A 16,764-nucleotide genomic window follows, 5' to 3' on the forward strand; every position below is an offset into this window, starting at 1 on the left:
ATTAAATTTGGGTAATCTGATCTTTTCATTATTGGAAAGCAGCTTACTTGGAGTTTGGAAGCAAAAGACAAACGGATCTCCCGTTAAACCACTTCCACAGCTACAGATCGGACTATGGTGAATGACTTTGCACTGAGCATTGCGGCCACAGATACCAAGGCAGGGATCTTTGCACTTTTGATTCACGCACGCGAGATTCGAGTTGCACTCTGAATTGACTACACACTCGGGTTTACAATTGGGCGGGGTTCCTATGTATTGGGGCAAGCAAGAACACACTGCCTGACCGTTGACGTTGTGGCACTGACTGTTCGGGCCGCAAGGCGATGGTCTACATACGTCGGGTTCATCTTCTTCGACTGTAAAATGTCGACATCATGTGAAAGTGGTAACAACCAATCGTAACACTTTTTTTTTAAATGAATGTATTAATGCGTTACTTACTGGAGGGCATCTTGTACACGCAACTGACATACGGGTCACCAGAGTATTGCGAGTTGCAAGTGCACACGGGCGAGTTGTTCACCACCTGGCACTTCGTGTTCGCGCCGCAAGAACCGGGACAAGGATTCTGACACTTGAGATTGATACATGCTAAATTCGAGGGACAATCTGATGGAATCGTACATTCTGGTCGGCATCCTTCGTAGGGATTGCCGATGTATTCAGGCAAACAGTAGCAAGAACCAACGCCATTCTGTTCTCGACACATGGCGTTAGCACCGCAAGGGGAGGGTTGACAGGGTCGTGTCGGAATCGCTGGTATCGCTAGAGGAAATAACAAATTGTTAACTAGGATTTTGAATTGTTGCGTCCCATCAAATCGTTGTGAAGACACTTACGTAGCTTGGCGGAACACTGAACGAAAGGATCGCCTGTGTAATCCCTCATGCATGCACACGAGGGAACGTGGTTAATAACGTGGCACTCTGCGTTAAAACCGCAGGAACCTGGACAGGGATCTTTACACTTGCGATTAATGCAAGCTAAAGGACTACTACACTCGCTGTTACTGACACACTCGGGCCTGCAATTCGGAGGCGTTCCGATGAATTCTGCTCTGCAAGAGCAAGATGGCTGGTTATTGATCACTTGACAGACTGCGTTGGGGCCACACGGAGATGGTTGACAGGGGTTTGTCGGTGGCGCAGGTTCCTCCGCTTTAAAATAATGTAGTTAAATTGTTATCTTCTAAATAAGACTATTTAGCTATGGTAAAGAACACATACGTCTAGGCAAGCACCGCACAAACGGATCACCAGTGAACACCGGAGGGCAGCTACAAATGGGGTTGTGATTGACCACTTGGCACCGGGCCGACACTCCGCAGGATCCAGGACACGGATCTCTACACTTCAGGTTCACGCAGGCTTCGTTCAATGGACAGTCACTGTTAACTATACACTCTGGTCGACACGCCGGAGGATTTCCAATGAATCCTGGGGCGCACGAGCAGACTGCCTGGCCGCTAAAATCTTGACATCTGCTATTAGGACCGCAAGGTGACGGATTGCAGGGTTGTACTATCACTGGGTCTGCAAAGCAAATCATTTTTGTTTATGTGTGTTATACAGAGGATACCTGTACTTTCGAACATTTACCTTTCACCGGATAGCACGTGGCGAACGCGTTGCCAGACATTCCATCTGGGCAACTGCACATCGGTGTGTGATTTATCACCACACACTCGGCGTTCTGGCCACAGACGCCCACACACGGGTCGAAGCACTTATTTCGATTGCAAGCTTTGTCCAGCGGGCAGTCCGGGTTCTGGACGCATTCTGGGCGACATCCGTAATAGGGATCACCACGATACTCGGGCAAACAACTACACGTGCCATCGCGACACACGGCGTTCGATCCACAGGGTGAAGGATTACAAGCGTCTTGAGGAACTGGTGGTGAAGCTAAGGATGGTTGATTCATTAAAATCAATCATAGAGTTTCTTAATTTAACAGAAGGTAATCAATGCTTACGAGCAGCTTCTACAAAGCAATTGACAAACGGATCGCCTGTGTAGCCCTTTGGACAAGTGCATACGGCCATGTGATTCACTACGAGACACTGTGCTCCTGTACCGCAGGATCCTGGACAAGGATCAGTACACTTCTGTCTTAGACAAGCTTTGTTACTGCCGCATTCGGAATCGATGGTGCATTCCGGACGACAATTAGGCGGGGATCCTATGTAATTGTCCATGCACGAACAGCTTGGCAACTCCGTGTTGCCAAGCATACGGCACACGGAGAACGGACCACACGGCGACGGGACGCAAGGATTTATGGGCTCGGACACCGCTGGAGGCAAACATTATCGTTAGACATCATTCGATCGAATCTCTCGGGTCTAGTAATTGCCGGTATGGGTTAAACGAACGCGATACTCACTTGGAACTTTGAAACATCTCACGAACGGGTCGCCGGTCAAGCCGGGATTGCAGCTACAGATCGGACTATGATTTATCGTCTCGCATCTCGCGTTGATACCGCAAATACCTGGACAAGGATCCACGCATTTACGGTTCTTGCAAGCACGATTTGTAGCACAATCCGAGCTGACGGTGCACTCCGGTCTGCACATCGGCGGGGTTCCAATAAACGTGGGTGAACAGGAACAAATAGCTTGTCCGTTAGACACTTGACATTGACTGTTAAGTCCGCAAGGTGATACGCTACAAGGATCGGCTGGTTTCGCTAGAAGAAGACATTCACGATAGATAACAATGAAGATCAAGGTTGTTTCGAAATATCGATCACTCACGTTGTTCTTGAACGATATTGCACTGGACGAATGGATCGCCCGTGTAACCGAATTGGCAAGTACAAAGCGGAGCGTGATTCACGACCTGGCAGAGTGCGTTGTAGCCACAGAATCCTGGGCAAGGGTTCTGACATTTTGATTTAACGCAAGCTCGATCGGCTGTACAGTCGGAATTGATGGTGCACTCTGGTCGACATCCCTCGTAAGGGTTGCCGACGTAATCTGGCATACACTTGCAGGATGCAGCGCCGTTCAGTTCATTGCACATCGCGTTAGACCCGCAGGGAGACGGTACACAGGGCGTAGGTTTTTTACCGGTGTCTTCGATTGCTACAAAGATATTTTTTTCTAAGTACTCTGTTATTACTACAGTTATTTATCCAGAGGTATAGCTTACCTGGTCTGGGAAGACACTGAATAAATGGATCACCAACGAAACCATAAGAACAGACACACATAGGCGTATGACTTATTACTCTGCATTCAGCGTTAGAGCCGCAGGATCCGGGACAAGGATCGCGACATTTCTGATTGATGCAAGCTAAGTGCGTGGAGCACTCGCTGTTGCTTATGCACTCTGGCTTACAGTTTGGCGGGGATCCAAGGAACTCGGGCAAGCAAGAGCAAGATGGTGAATTATTTAAGACCTGGCATCGACTGTTTGGGCCGCAAGGTGATGGTGCGCATGGGTTCAGAACTGTTGGCTCTTCCACTGTCGAAGGGAATAAAATAACAGTGAGCTTTGCTTTCCATGATGATTGCTAATCGATTCTCGAACGATTGAATTCAGATACTCACGTTTCCTGATACAAACGGTGAAGGGATTGCCTGTCAGATCCGGTGGGCAGCTACAGATTGGATTATGGTTCACTACGACACACTCGGCCCTTATACCACAAGTACCAGGGCAAGGATAAATACACTTTTGGTTATTGCAGGCCATGTTGGATGGACAGTCGGAGCTTAGGATACACTCTGGCCTACAATTTGGTGGAGTGTCTAGGTAGCCAGGAATGCAAGAGCAAACGGCTTGGTCGTTTACCTTCCTGCACTGACTGTTGGGCCCGCAGGGTGATGGGTTGCACGGGTCTATGGGTGTTTCTACTGCTTATAGGATAAAAATAATGTGAATTAGACAGTACTTAATGATCGATTATCCAGCTATTCGAGCAAAATGAATACCTTGCACCGGGGAGCAAACTACGAACGCATTTCCCGATGTTCCTGACGGACAAGTACAAACTGGAACGTGATTGACGACAGAACACAATGCATTCTGACCACAGGTTCCAGCGCATGGATCGTTACATTTGCTCTTGATGCAAGCTCTGTCTCTTGGACAGTCTGAATTTAGGACACATTCTGGACGACAACCTATGTACGGGTCTCCTTGATACTCTGATAAGCATGTGCATACTCCATTTACGCACTGCGTATTTGTACCGCAATTGGTACACGAATCCGCGGGCCGATCCATACTCACTAATAGAACAGAACGTTACAAATTGTAGACTATGATAGTATATATTAAATTTACGCGAAAAGATGTGGTATTTTTCATAATTTTCACGCGGAAATCATACCTAATGCTGGCGAACATCTGACAAAGGAATCGCCAGTGTATCCTTCGGGGCAAGTACAGATCGGAGTATGATTTATCACCGAACACTGTGCACCCACGCCGCAGACACCCTCGCAAGGATATCGGCATTTCTTCTGAATGCACGCCTGATTGCTGGGACACTCGGAATTTCGTATGCATTCCGGTCTGCAATTTGGCGGTGTTCCCATGTAGTCTGCTAAACAGGCACACGAAGCTTGGGAATTTATATTACGACATTCGGAGTAAGGACCACACGGTGAAGGCGCGCATGGATTCACGTACGACGGTTCGAGTGCAGGTTTTCCAACTAAAACGAATATTTGCGAGTGAAACGTTAGTTTTGGAAGATAAGATGAGATGAGGAAGATGAGATCTGCTAAGTAAGAGACTTACTTGGTATATCGAAACAAGCAACTAGTGGATCACCAGTGAAGCCTGGTTGACAGGCGCATATAGCTCTGTGATTGATGGTTTCGCATCTCGTGTTCGAGCCACAAGATCCAGGACAAGGGTCGCTACACTTTCTGTTGATACACGCCAAATTCGAGGCGCATTCAGCGCTAACTGTACACTCGGGTCTGCATGAAGGTGGACTGCCCATGAACTCAGGCAAACACGAACACACGGACTGTCCATTAATTGCTTTACACTGACTATTGGGTCCGCAAGGAGACGGATTGCAGGGTCGACTAATTGTTTGGTCAACTTCTAAAAAGGAACAATTCGGCGTTATAGACAGTAGTTTGGTGTATCCTTCGAAACTCTTGTTCTTGGGATATAACCTACCTGGCTGAAGTGGTAAACAGAGGACAAACGCGTTCCCAGTGTGTCTAGGGTAACATTCGCACACTGGCAGGTGATTAATAATGTGGCATTCGGCGTTTTGGCCGCAAACTCCTGGACAAGGGTCCCTGCATCTGTTGTTCATGCAAGCTTGATTCGTGGGACAATCAGAGTTCAGGAGACACTCGGGTCGACATCCATCGTAGGGGTTGCCAATATAGTTAGAAATGCAGGTACAGGAGCCTGCGCCGTTCAGCTCTTTACAGACAGCGTTGGATCCGCAGGGCGATGGATTGCAGGGATCGGTGGGCGCAGGAATCGACACGGCTGTAAAGGGAGGCGGTTAGAAAAAAAACTTAACAACTAAATCGCTTCAGAAATAATTCTTGGTCTCTCACGTTCTTTGAAGACACACTGTGTGAACGGATCCCCAGTGTAACCACTGAGGCAAGTGCACATGGGAGTGTGGCTCACGACATGACAGTCCGCGCTGGCACCGCAGGAATCGATACAAGGATCTTGGCACTTTTGATTGATACAAGCTAATTGACTAGGACACTCGCTGTTGCTGACACATTCCGGCCTGCAATTGGGCGGGCTCCCAGAGAATCCGGGCGTGCACGAGCACGAGGGAGAGTCGTTAATCACTTGACATCGGGAGTTCGGACCGCAAGGCGATGGTTGACAGGGGTCTACTACGGGCTCTTCGACTGGAAAAAAATTTCGGTTTTACGCGAATGCAGACTCTTATTAAAGGAGAAATTTGACAAGCTGATGGAGCTACATATAAAGGTTTAGCCCCAGATGATAGGCTAATTTTGAGAAATAGAATACAGATTCTGTTTTAAATATAGATCCAGTCTGCATAGAAATATAATCTGGAAAAATGATTCGACCAGGGAGGTAATAAACTCTTACTGAAGGGTATGCATTGAATGAATGGATTGCCGGTGTATCGCAACGGGCAGCTGCATATAGGATTATGGTTGACGACGTTGCATTTGGCTGCGATGCCACAAGTTCCAGGACAGGGATTCGTGCACCTCTGATTACTACAGGCTTCGTTTTGCGGGCAATCTGTACTGACAATGCACTCGGGTCTACAGGTTGGTGGGCTTCCTAAATATCCTCTGATGCACGAACAAACGGCTTGACCGTTCACGGTGCGGCATTCGCTATTGGGTCCGCAAGGCGTCGGGCTACACGGATTAGTGGGTATCATATCTGACAAAAGAAAAAGTACCAGGATTATTTGAATTCTGCGGGACCATGCAAGTTTCTGTATCAAGAAAGTCTCATGATGGCAGGAGATGATGGAATACCTTTCAGAGGGGTGCACTGACTAAAGGCATTGCCGGTCATGTTTCCAGGGCAGCTACACATTGGCACGTGATTGATAACTGTACAAATGGCACTGAAGCCACAGATTCCTGGGCAAGGGTCCATACACTTATTACGCAAGCAGGCTCTGTCTCTGGGACAGTCTGAGTTCAGGACACATTCGGGTCTGCATCCTAGATACGGGTTTCCTTGGAATTCAGCTAGACACGTGCAAACGCCATTCGTGCACGCGGTATTGGGGCCACAGGGTAATGGGTTACATTCATCTTCTACCGGTGTCGATGGAGCTGTAATGTCAAACGAGGTGTAAAAATATTATTTCTGTATGAAGCGTTCAAATATAAAAGGTAACACAGGCTCCTTACGTGTCGTCGGCAGCAACTGACAAAGGGTGAACGGATTTCCGGTGAAATCCTCGGGGCAGTTGCACATGGGAATGTGATTAACGACCGCACACGACGCACCGGAACCACAGGAACCAGGGCACGGGTCTCTGCACTTCATGTTGATGCAGGCCATGTCGCTTTGACATTCGGAATTGATTGTGCACTCCGGTCTGCAGTTGGGCGGCTGACCGATGTAGGTTTCTAAGCACGTGCAAGCAGGAGATCCACGAACGTTTCTGCACTGGGCGAAATTGCCACACGGGGATGGCACGCACGGGTCTCTTTCCGTTGGGCCAGAGATTGCGACTGCTAAAAGTTGTGATTAATGGACGATGATAATTCGGGCCCTATTGACGCGTGGATTTAAAAATGTTATGTGGAACTGGTGGAACATCTTACGTGGAATAGGTGTACAGGTAGTGAACGGATCTCCACTGTATCCGGGCATGCAACTACAGATTGGACTGTGGTTAACCACGATGCACTTGGTGTTAAATCCGCAGGGGCTCGGGCACGGGTTCACGCATTTGTAGTCCTTGCACGCGAGCTGGGTGGGACACTCGGAACTAGCTACGCACTCGGGTCTACATCCAGGTGGAGTGCCAACGTAGGTTGGTAGGCACGAGCACACAGCCTGGCCAGAGACTTCTTTGCACTGGCTGTTAGGTCCGCAGGGTGACGGGTTACATATGTTCTCTTTTACCGGGACTACCACTGGGAAACAGATTGAGCTGTTACAGCAATGCACGGTTAACTTTTATAAAGTTTGACTCAAATTTTATAAGAGTCTCGTTGATATCGATTTTACTAAAAGTTAACTGTGAATTCCTGCAATTATCAACACCCGACTAATGTCTGATACATCGAGTCTCCAATTATATCCTCAAATCGGTTGCAAGGGAGAACCAGTTGGACTTACTATTCACGGTACACACGATAAATGGATCGCCAGTGAACCCTGGCCGACAGGTGCAGAAGGGCTGATGGTTAACGACCGTGCATTCGGCATTCTGGCCGCAGGTTCCAGGACAGGGGTCTTGGCACTTGTTTCGCACGCACATTTTGTTGGACGGGCAGTCGGGGTTAATGACGCACTCGGGTCTACACCCTACGTACGCGTTCCCGACGTACTCGGGCGGGCAATAACAAATTCCGATACCGTCTCGTTCTCTGCACAACGCGTTTGTGCCGCAAGTGCCTTCCGCGCAGGGTGAGGGTTCCGGGTCACGAGCTAGAACAATGCAAAATTATAAAGATTATATCATACAAGTTAATCAGATACAAGTATTTGCTGTATCGACGATCGTGCACATTTTCATTTTCTTCTCTCTTACTTATTATCGAGCAACGGGTATAGGGGTCACCGGTGAAACCGTTCGGGCAAACGCAGTGGGGTACGTGGTAGGCCACGTGGCACTCTGCAATATCCCCGCAGAGACCTGGACAGGGGTCTTTGCATTTCTGTTGGACGCAGGTTTGGTGGCTGGGGCACTCGGAGCTGGCTATGCACTCGGGTTTACAGTTGGGTGGGGCCCCCTTGTATTCGGGCAGACATGTACAGGACGGGATGTCATTCATTACTTGGCATTGAGAGTATGGTCCGCAGGGTGATGGTTGACAGGGGTTTATGGGCACTATTGTATCTTCTACGAAAAGTAAGATTGTATTATTATCTTGTCTCGCGTTACTTGAGCCTTCATGATCTCATATAAAGTCGACGTTTGTCAAGGATTCTACTGCACCGCTCCTTCTAGTCAAGAGATTCAGGAGAACTATTGATATACACGACTTTATATACGATCGATAGGAATTCTAGTATTTTTATTTTTCCGCTTACTAATCATTTCGCATCTGATGAAGGGATCTCCCGTGTAACGCTCCGGACAGGAGCACACGGGATTGTGATTGACCACCATGCACTTTGCCAGAACACCGCACGTTCCTGGACACGGATCTCTGCATTTTTGGTTCACGCAAGCCTCGTTTTGTCGACAGTCGGAACTGATGACGCACTCCGGTCTACATAGAGGTGGAGTTCCAAGGTATTCGGGCGCGCAAGTACACACAGATTGATCGTTCACCTCTCGACAGATACTGTTCGGACCGCAGGGGGACGGATTGCACGGTCTTGTCGTCGTTGGAGCTATGATTCAATAGTTTAAGGGTTACGAGGCTGTTGTATTGTTAGAACATTGACTTGTTAGAAATTGAACAACGTGTACCTTGCACAGCCGAGCACACGACTAGTGCGTTTCCGCCCGTATTGGGAGGACAACTGCACATGGGTATGTGATTGATCACGTTGCAAAGAGCGTTCTGACCGCAAGCTCCGGGGCAAGGATCGACGCATTTGTTTCTTATACACGCTCTGTTGTTTGGACAGTCTGTGCCGAGCACGCATTCCGGTCGACAACCGACGTATGGGTTCCCGGAGTATTCAGATACGCAAGTGCAAACGCCATTGTTGCATTCGGCGTTCGATCCACACGGGGAGTTGCTGCATGGGTCTGTTATGGGCTCGTCTACTCCTATTCGAACACCGTAAAGGTATTAATAAAACTGTCTACGACTATAGCTTTGGTTTGGCTAGATTTCAGGGGCGCGTAGCTTACTCATTGGCTTGGGCTGGCAGCTGCTGAAAGGATCTCCCATGTAACCTTCTAGACATGTGCAAACCGGGATGTGATTATGGACTGCACAGACGCTGTTGAGTCCACAGGAACCCGGACAAGGATCCTGACACTTCTCACGAATGCAAGCTTGATTTCTGGGACAGTCGGTGTTGACTACACACTCTGGACGACAGTTAGGCGGGATGCCAATATAGTTTATCGCGCAAGAGCACGACGGAGAACCGTTAATGTTGCGACACTGAGAGTTGGGCCCACAGGGCGAGTTGATACAGGGATCGACATGGGTATCCATAACAGGAGTAGCTAAAATTGGATGATTATAAAACTTAAGCTCTAAGGTGTGCTTGGGTGAATCCTTGGATGCTTACGTGGACTGAAGAAGCATTGGGTGAACGGGTCGCCAGTGAAACCTGGTTTGCAGGAGCATATGGGACTGTGGTTCACGACTCTGCACGTGCTCTGCTGACCGCAAGAGTTAGGGCAGGGATCGATGCACTTGTTGTTCCTGCACGCGAGGCTCAATGGACAATCAGAGCTAACTGTGCATTCCGGTTTGCAATTGGGAGGTGTTCCGGTGTAAGTTTGTAAGCAAGAGCACGTGGCTTGGCCGTTGGTGGCTCTGCATTGGCTGTACGGTCCGCACGGCGATGGTTCGCAAGGATTTACTAAGTTAGGCTCGGGCACTGCAAGAGGGCAAACGTCTATGATCTTGATCGTCCGTATCGTTATAAAGATTTTATATTGAAGGACTTTTTGGAATTTATCTTACGTGGTTCTCTCATAGGATTGCAGTACACGAAAGGATCTCCCGTGTACCGTTCGAAGCAGCTGCAAGTGGCTGCATGATTGACCACGTAACACTGAGCATTTTGACCGCAGGTTCCAGGGCACGGGTCTCTGCACTTCGATTGCATACAAGCTTGATTGGACGGACAGTCTGAACTGAGCGTACATTCAGGCCTGCAACCTTCGTAAGGATTTCCGATGTAATCGTTCTGGCAACTGCAAGACCCGGAGTTTTGCTGAACGCGACATATACTATTTGCACCGCACGGTGACGGAGTGCAAGGGTCTGGTCTGCTGACTGGTTCGTCGACTAAAACAGCGGGACGAGAAACGTTATAACAAACCTGGTTACAGAACACTCGAAAAGGCTCGAAGGTTCTTACATGGCTGTAGCGTACACTGCGTGAACGGATCCCCGGTGTAACCGTTCGCACAGGCACACATCGGAGTATGACTGACGACGTTGCAAATCGCGTTTACGCCGCAAGAATCAATGCAAGGGTCTTGGCATCTCTGATTGATACACGCCATTTGATTAGGGCACTCGCTGTTGCTTGCGCACTCCGGGCGGCAGTTTGGAGGCGATCCAATGAATTCCCTTAGACACGAGCAAGATGGTTGGTCGTTCACCACCTGGCACTCCGCATTCGGACCGCACGGGGATGGTTGGCAAGGGTTGACTGGAGGCGATGGTCTCGCGGCTTTAAGGTTTAAATGGGTTAAGGTACAGTGCATATTGGTGTATGAATATCTATCAGATAGACCGTGAGGCTACGAAGGAGTCCTTACGCATCGGGTAGCAACTGACGAAAGGATCGCCGGTCATCCTTTCGCGACAGGTGCATACTGGATTGTGATTGACGACGCTGCAATCCGCGTTAATTCCACAGCTTCCTGGACAAGGGTCTTGGCACTTCTGGTTGGTGCACGCTTCGTTCAATGGACAGTCTGAACTAACCACGCACTCGGGTCTACAAGTTGGAGGAGCACCTATATATCCGCTTACGCAAGAACACACGGCTTGCATGTTGTTCTGCCTGCACTGGCTATTAGGGCCGCACGGTGATGGATTGCAGGGGTCGCTAACCGTGGTTACTAAAAGCGTTCAAGAATTTTAATAAAAAAGATCCTTGTTCCTTGCAAGTAATGCTTAATAATCCTTCGAAGTCTGAGAAGCATACCTGGGGCAGGGGAACAGAGTACAAAGGCGTTCCCTGACATTCCCGACGGACAACTGCACATGGGCACATGATTGAAAACGTTGCACAATGCGTTCTGCCCGCAGATACCGATGCAAGGATCCACGCATTTGTTTCGAATGCACGCTCTGTTTGTTGGACATTCGTTGCTTAAGACACACTCTGGTCTGCAGCCTGTGTACGGGTCGCCGGAATACTCTGGCAAACAGGTGCAAACACCGTTGTCGCACTGTGTGTTGGATCCGCAGGATGCGCACGGATCCTTTTCGATTGGACGTTCTATAATGTGTCGATGTTGGTTGTAGTGGAAGAAGAAATAATTTTATGAAAACTCGTTATGAACGGGGTATCTTACGGTCTAGGAAACAATTGGTGAACGGATCCCCGGTGTAGCCAGGTTGACAGTTACACGTTGGAACGTGATTGATTACGTTGCACTCGGCTCGAAGACCGCACGAGCCGGGACAAGGGTCTCTGCACTTTTGTTGCATGCAGGCCTTATTGGGAGCACAGTCCGAGTTAATCGTACACTCTGGCCGACAATTCGGTGGACTTCCGGTGTACGTGGCTAGGCAGGAGCAGGAGGGAACTCCGCCGATGTTTCGACACTCCGAGAAAGCTCCGCAGGGTGATGGAATGCAGGGATCTTTCGGGGTAAGGTCGCTCTGAACGGGTGGTGTCACTAAAATTTGGAACGCAAATTATATTGTCTTCTGAAGTTACAAGACTTAAGAACGCGTGTAAAGTGGATGTTGCACCTTGTTGTATGCACGAATAAAAGAATGTAACTTAGGTATTTAAGTATTTACCGTTGGTAATCGGTACTCACATGGAATTGGGAAGCATACGGTGAACGGATCGCCGGTGTATCCTCTCAAGCAACTACAAAGGGGCGCGTGATTGATGACTCTACAGTCTGAGTTCTGTCCACAGGAGGAAGGGCACGGGTTTATGCATTTCTGCTGCGCGCACGCCTTATCGGCGGCGCATTCCGAGCTGGTGACACATTCCGGTCTACACGCTGGTGGTGTACCGATATAAGTTGCAAGGCAAGAGCAAACTGCTACTTGGTTTACCACTCTGCACTGGCTGTTCGGGCCGCATTGGGGCCCAGCGCATGGATCGGTTACGCTGACGTCGGAAACTGAAGGATATTTTATCGTGTGATTTCGTTGTTCAACGATTAATTTTTTCAAAGGGTTGTTTCAGTGGAAGATTGGAGTAACCTTGACTTACCAGCTGGCTGAACAGAGCAATATCGATAGGGATCGCCAGTGTAGCTGGGATAGCAAGAGCAAGACGCTCGATGATTGATAACATAGCATTCGGCGTTGATTCCACATGTTCCCGGACACGGATCGATACACTTAGAATTGACGCAAGCTCTAGTGGGTGAGCAATCAGAATCCAGGACACACTCTGGCCTGCATCCTTCGTAAGGATTTCCCGTGTAACCAGTAAGACACGCACAGGCGCCTACATTGTTTCTTTCCGTGCACTGTGCATTCGGTCCGCAAGGCGAAGGTAAACACGGATTCACTTGTTGGTCTTCGACTAAAAACGACGAAGGATATTATCAATTAAAATTGTGATTAGATTTGAGTCACTGCAGGGATTTCATTGCGCGGTACAAGAAGTAAAGGTACTGAAATACAGTTAAAAATTAGATTTTGATATTTGATTAAAGAACCTACATTTAGTGCTAAACAAATTACTATTAAAAATGGCTTACTGGGCTTGGTAAAGCATTGTGTGAAAGGATCGCCCGTGTAGTCTGATTCGCAGTAGCACATAGGCGTGTGACTGACTGTACGACATTGGGCATTAGTTCCGCAAGAGTCTACGCAAGGGTCCCTGCACTTTTGATTAATGCACGCCTGATTGCTGGGACATTCGCTGTTGCTGACGCATTCGGGCCTGCAATTCGGCGGGGAACCGATAAATCCGGACAAACAAGTACACGATGGTGAGCTTCCTGAGATCTGGCATTGAGCATTGGGTCCGCAGGGCGATGGCTGGCAAATGTTTATCGGTTCAGGCGGCAATGGCGCTATAAATTTTAGTATTCGAATACTTAGACTCTAACTCTATACCAAACAACTATTATAAAACCACTTATTCGGTTAAACAAATCATTCAAGAAAACTTACGAGTCGGCATGCACTGAACGAACGGATCTCCGGTGAATTCTTCGGGACAATGACATATAGGATTGCGATTAGCGACCGTGCACCTGGCTCCCAAGCCACACGTGCCAATACAAGGATTTCTACAATTCTGATTCGTGCAGATCTCGTTTGGAGGGCAGTCGGAGCTAACTATGCACTCGGAACGGCAATTCGGTGGGTTTCCTAGATAACCTGGCACGCAGCTGCAAATTGCTTGACCGTTATTGGATCGACACTGACTGTTCGGTCCACAGGGCGATGGAGTGCACGGTGAAGATGGGGCATCGGCTATTGGAAGACCATCGTTAATATCTGGAAAGTTCTATTTGCTTTGGCGACTGAAATTCTATTACCTATGGCGGGACGACAATAGGCAAATGCGTTTCCTTCGAAACCAGTCGGACAGCTGCACATCGGTACGTGGTTGATCACGTTGCACAGTGCGTTGCTCGCGCATGTGCCCTGGCAAGGATCTTGGCATTTGTTCCTGACGCACGCTCTGTCCCGGGGGCAATCGTTATTGAGCACGCACTCCGGTCGACAGCCGATAGTCGAATCCCCGTAGTATTCGGGCAAGCAAGAGCATATTCCATTATCACACTGAGCATTCGGTCCACAGGGGGATGGATTACACAGATCCACCTCTGCCGGTACGACTGGTCGCAAAAAGATTTATGAGTCCCCGTATCTGGGTCAGTCGACGAACGATCTTTGAGAACTGTTACTTACTGGAAACGATCTGTTGATCGCATCGGCTGAAAGGATCTCCCGTGTATCCTTCGATGCACGAGCATATCGGCACGTGACTGAACACCGAGCACTGAGCGTTAAAGCCGCAGGAGCCTGGACAGGGGTCCCTGCACTTCTCCCGAATGCAGGCTTGGTTACTGGGACACTCGGAATTGATGGTACATTCTGGTCTGCAATTTGGAGGACTGCCACGATAGTCCGGCAAGCAAGTGCAAGCTGGTGTCTGCCCAACGTTTTGGCAAACCGCGTTTGGACCACATGGCGATGGCAGACAGGGGTCTCTTTGCACGGGCGGTGATGGTTCTATGGTCGTTTCTGGAGAATGCAGGTGGTTAGTGCAAAGAATATTGAGTGATTTTACAAGTATTCAACATCGAGTCGAAAACGTAGATCATACCAGGAGCACGGAAGCAAGCAGTGAACGGATCTCCGGTGAATTCATCGTTACAGAAACAGATTGGACTGTGATTGATGATTCGACAATTAGCGTTCACACCGCAGGAGTTGGGACACGGATCGACGCATTTCTGGCTCACGCAAGCACGGGTCAAAGGGCACTCGGTGCTGACCACGCACTCGGGTCTGCAGTTTGGTGGACTTCCAACGTACGAAGAGAGGCAAGTGCACACAGCTTGATTGTTGTTCACGCGACACTCGCTGTTCGGGCCGCAGGGAGTTGGATTGCAAGGATCGACTACCGAGACGTCTTCTAAAAATTATACACGGGGATGTAGAACCTTTTGATATTATTAAACTCTTGAATTATTAGGCTTAGGCTGCATCGAATATAACTCTTACGGTTCACTGGGCTCAAGCTGCAGTATCTGAACGGATCTCCAGAATATCCTTGGATACACGTGCACATCGGTACATGGTTCACAGGGTTGCAAATCGCGTTTTGACCGCACGCGCCGGGACAAGGATCTTGACATTTCGATCTCACGCAGGCGAGGTTCACAGGACAGTCCGAATTCACGACGCATTCTGGTCTGCAGCCCTCGTAGGGGTTCCCGATATAATCTGGCAAGCAGGAACAGGCTCCTGCATTTCCTGAAACCCTGCACACTGCGTTCGCGCCACACGGTGATGGGGTGCAGGGTGTGGGTCTTTCGCTTTCAACTATGGAACGAAGAAGAATTAATTCGGTGACGTCCAGCAATCATAATCGATCTCTTTCGCGAACTGGAAGCACAGAACTCACTTGGAACAGGGGTGCACTGAACAAATGGGTCGCCAGTAAATCCTGATAGGCAAGAGCAAATCGGAGTGTGACTGAACACACTACAATCAGCGTTGGCGCCGCACAAACCGGGACACGGATCTCTGCATTTCTGACTGACGCAAGCTTGTCTACTCGAACAGTCGCTGTTTGTAACGCACTCTGGCCTACAATTCGGTGGTGGTCCAGTAAATTCTGGCAAACACGAGCACGCCGGTGCTTGGTTCACGACCTGGCACTGAGAGTTCGGACCACAGGGTGACGGGAAACACGGATTGATCGGTTCTGGTACCTGTTCGACTGTAGAGCGAATGAAACGAACATCGTTAGATATATTCCTTGAAGAACCTTGATTTCACTAAATAAAGTAAACTGGAAATATGGGATAAGATCAATTCTTTTCATTGTCTCACCTATAACCGTGCAACTGGTGAATGGATCACCTGACATGCTCGGTGGACACCTACAAATGGGATTATGGTTGACCACCGAGCACTCGGCTCTTATGGCGCAAGAGCCTGGACAGGGATCTCTGCACTTTTGATTGATACAAGCTTTTGTAAGCTCGCAGTCTGAACTGACGACGCATTCTGGTCTACAAGTCGGCGGATTCCCGAGGAAACCTTCCACGCATTTACAAACCGCGACTCCGTTCACTTCTTGGCAGTGACTGTTCGGCCCGCACGGTGATGGCGAGCAAGGATTCGACATTACATCTTCTAGTAAAGAAAGACAAGATTTTAATCGAATGGTCCCCAGTTGTAGCGAAAATGAGTATCAGGGAAGAAAAGAAATTTCAATGTTGTACCCTGCACTGGAGAACAGGAAACGAAAGCGTTTCCGGACATCCCTGATGGACAACTGCACATTGGAATGTGGTTTATGGTCTGACACTGAGCGTTCTGTCCGCAGGTTCCTGCGCACGGATCGACGCATTTGTTCCTCTTACAAGCTCTATCGCGAGAACAATCGGTGTTCATGATGCACTCAGGTCGACAACCACTGTACGGATCTCCTTGGTACTCTGGAAGACAAGTGCAAACACCGTCGCGACAGAGGGCATTTGCACCACACGGGGACGGGTTGCAGGGGTCTGAGACTGGTTCCTCGGCTGTGCACAATTGGGAATCGTAAA

General features: G+C 48.9%; 1 protein-coding gene across 1 annotated transcript in view; it reads right to left on the reverse strand.

Moving 5' to 3' along the window:
- LOC122400816 overlaps positions 1 to 16,764 on the reverse strand; it is a 108,667-nt gene that overhangs the window by 14,011 nt on the left and 77,892 nt on the right. The window contains exons 98-138 of the mRNA XM_043402485.1: positions 16,438 to 16,740; positions 16,043 to 16,348; positions 15,612 to 15,929; positions 15,209 to 15,529; positions 14,808 to 15,119; positions 14,390 to 14,725; positions 14,014 to 14,316; positions 13,643 to 13,948; positions 13,225 to 13,542; positions 12,729 to 13,046; positions 12,322 to 12,636; positions 11,848 to 12,174; positions 11,475 to 11,771; positions 11,083 to 11,388; positions 10,677 to 10,994; positions 10,277 to 10,603; positions 9,876 to 10,190; positions 9,487 to 9,810; positions 9,097 to 9,402; positions 8,673 to 9,017; positions 8,209 to 8,517; positions 7,794 to 8,105; positions 7,274 to 7,588; positions 6,854 to 7,183; positions 6,470 to 6,775; positions 6,066 to 6,371; positions 5,546 to 5,857; positions 5,151 to 5,474; positions 4,758 to 5,072; positions 4,345 to 4,671; positions 3,944 to 4,243; positions 3,560 to 3,868; positions 3,159 to 3,473; positions 2,762 to 3,091; positions 2,389 to 2,694; positions 1,978 to 2,298; positions 1,602 to 1,907; positions 1,230 to 1,535; positions 843 to 1,160; positions 445 to 768; positions 48 to 359 (exon numbers count right to left, since the gene is read on the reverse strand). Coding sequence (XP_043258420.1) covers positions 48 to 359; positions 445 to 768; positions 843 to 1,160; positions 1,230 to 1,535; positions 1,602 to 1,907; positions 1,978 to 2,298; positions 2,389 to 2,694; positions 2,762 to 3,091; positions 3,159 to 3,473; positions 3,560 to 3,868; positions 3,944 to 4,243; positions 4,345 to 4,671; positions 4,758 to 5,072; positions 5,151 to 5,474; positions 5,546 to 5,857; positions 6,066 to 6,371; positions 6,470 to 6,775; positions 6,854 to 7,183; positions 7,274 to 7,588; positions 7,794 to 8,105; positions 8,209 to 8,517; positions 8,673 to 9,017; positions 9,097 to 9,402; positions 9,487 to 9,810; positions 9,876 to 10,190; positions 10,277 to 10,603; positions 10,677 to 10,994; positions 11,083 to 11,388; positions 11,475 to 11,771; positions 11,848 to 12,174; positions 12,322 to 12,636; positions 12,729 to 13,046; positions 13,225 to 13,542; positions 13,643 to 13,948; positions 14,014 to 14,316; positions 14,390 to 14,725; positions 14,808 to 15,119; positions 15,209 to 15,529; positions 15,612 to 15,929; positions 16,043 to 16,348; positions 16,438 to 16,740 — 12,924 coding nt within the window. The remainder of the gene's footprint in view (positions 1 to 47; positions 360 to 444; positions 769 to 842; positions 1,161 to 1,229; positions 1,536 to 1,601; positions 1,908 to 1,977; positions 2,299 to 2,388; positions 2,695 to 2,761; positions 3,092 to 3,158; positions 3,474 to 3,559; positions 3,869 to 3,943; positions 4,244 to 4,344; positions 4,672 to 4,757; positions 5,073 to 5,150; positions 5,475 to 5,545; positions 5,858 to 6,065; positions 6,372 to 6,469; positions 6,776 to 6,853; positions 7,184 to 7,273; positions 7,589 to 7,793; positions 8,106 to 8,208; positions 8,518 to 8,672; positions 9,018 to 9,096; positions 9,403 to 9,486; positions 9,811 to 9,875; positions 10,191 to 10,276; positions 10,604 to 10,676; positions 10,995 to 11,082; positions 11,389 to 11,474; positions 11,772 to 11,847; positions 12,175 to 12,321; positions 12,637 to 12,728; positions 13,047 to 13,224; positions 13,543 to 13,642; positions 13,949 to 14,013; positions 14,317 to 14,389; positions 14,726 to 14,807; positions 15,120 to 15,208; positions 15,530 to 15,611; positions 15,930 to 16,042; positions 16,349 to 16,437; positions 16,741 to 16,764) is intronic.

The sequence above is a fragment of the Colletes gigas genome, unplaced genomic scaffold, assembly GCF_013123115.1.
Source record: "Colletes gigas isolate AHSC1104 unplaced genomic scaffold, ASM1312311v1 Colletes_gigas_Sc00020, whole genome shotgun sequence".
Taxonomy (NCBI): domain Eukaryota; kingdom Metazoa; phylum Arthropoda; class Insecta; order Hymenoptera; family Colletidae; genus Colletes; species Colletes gigas.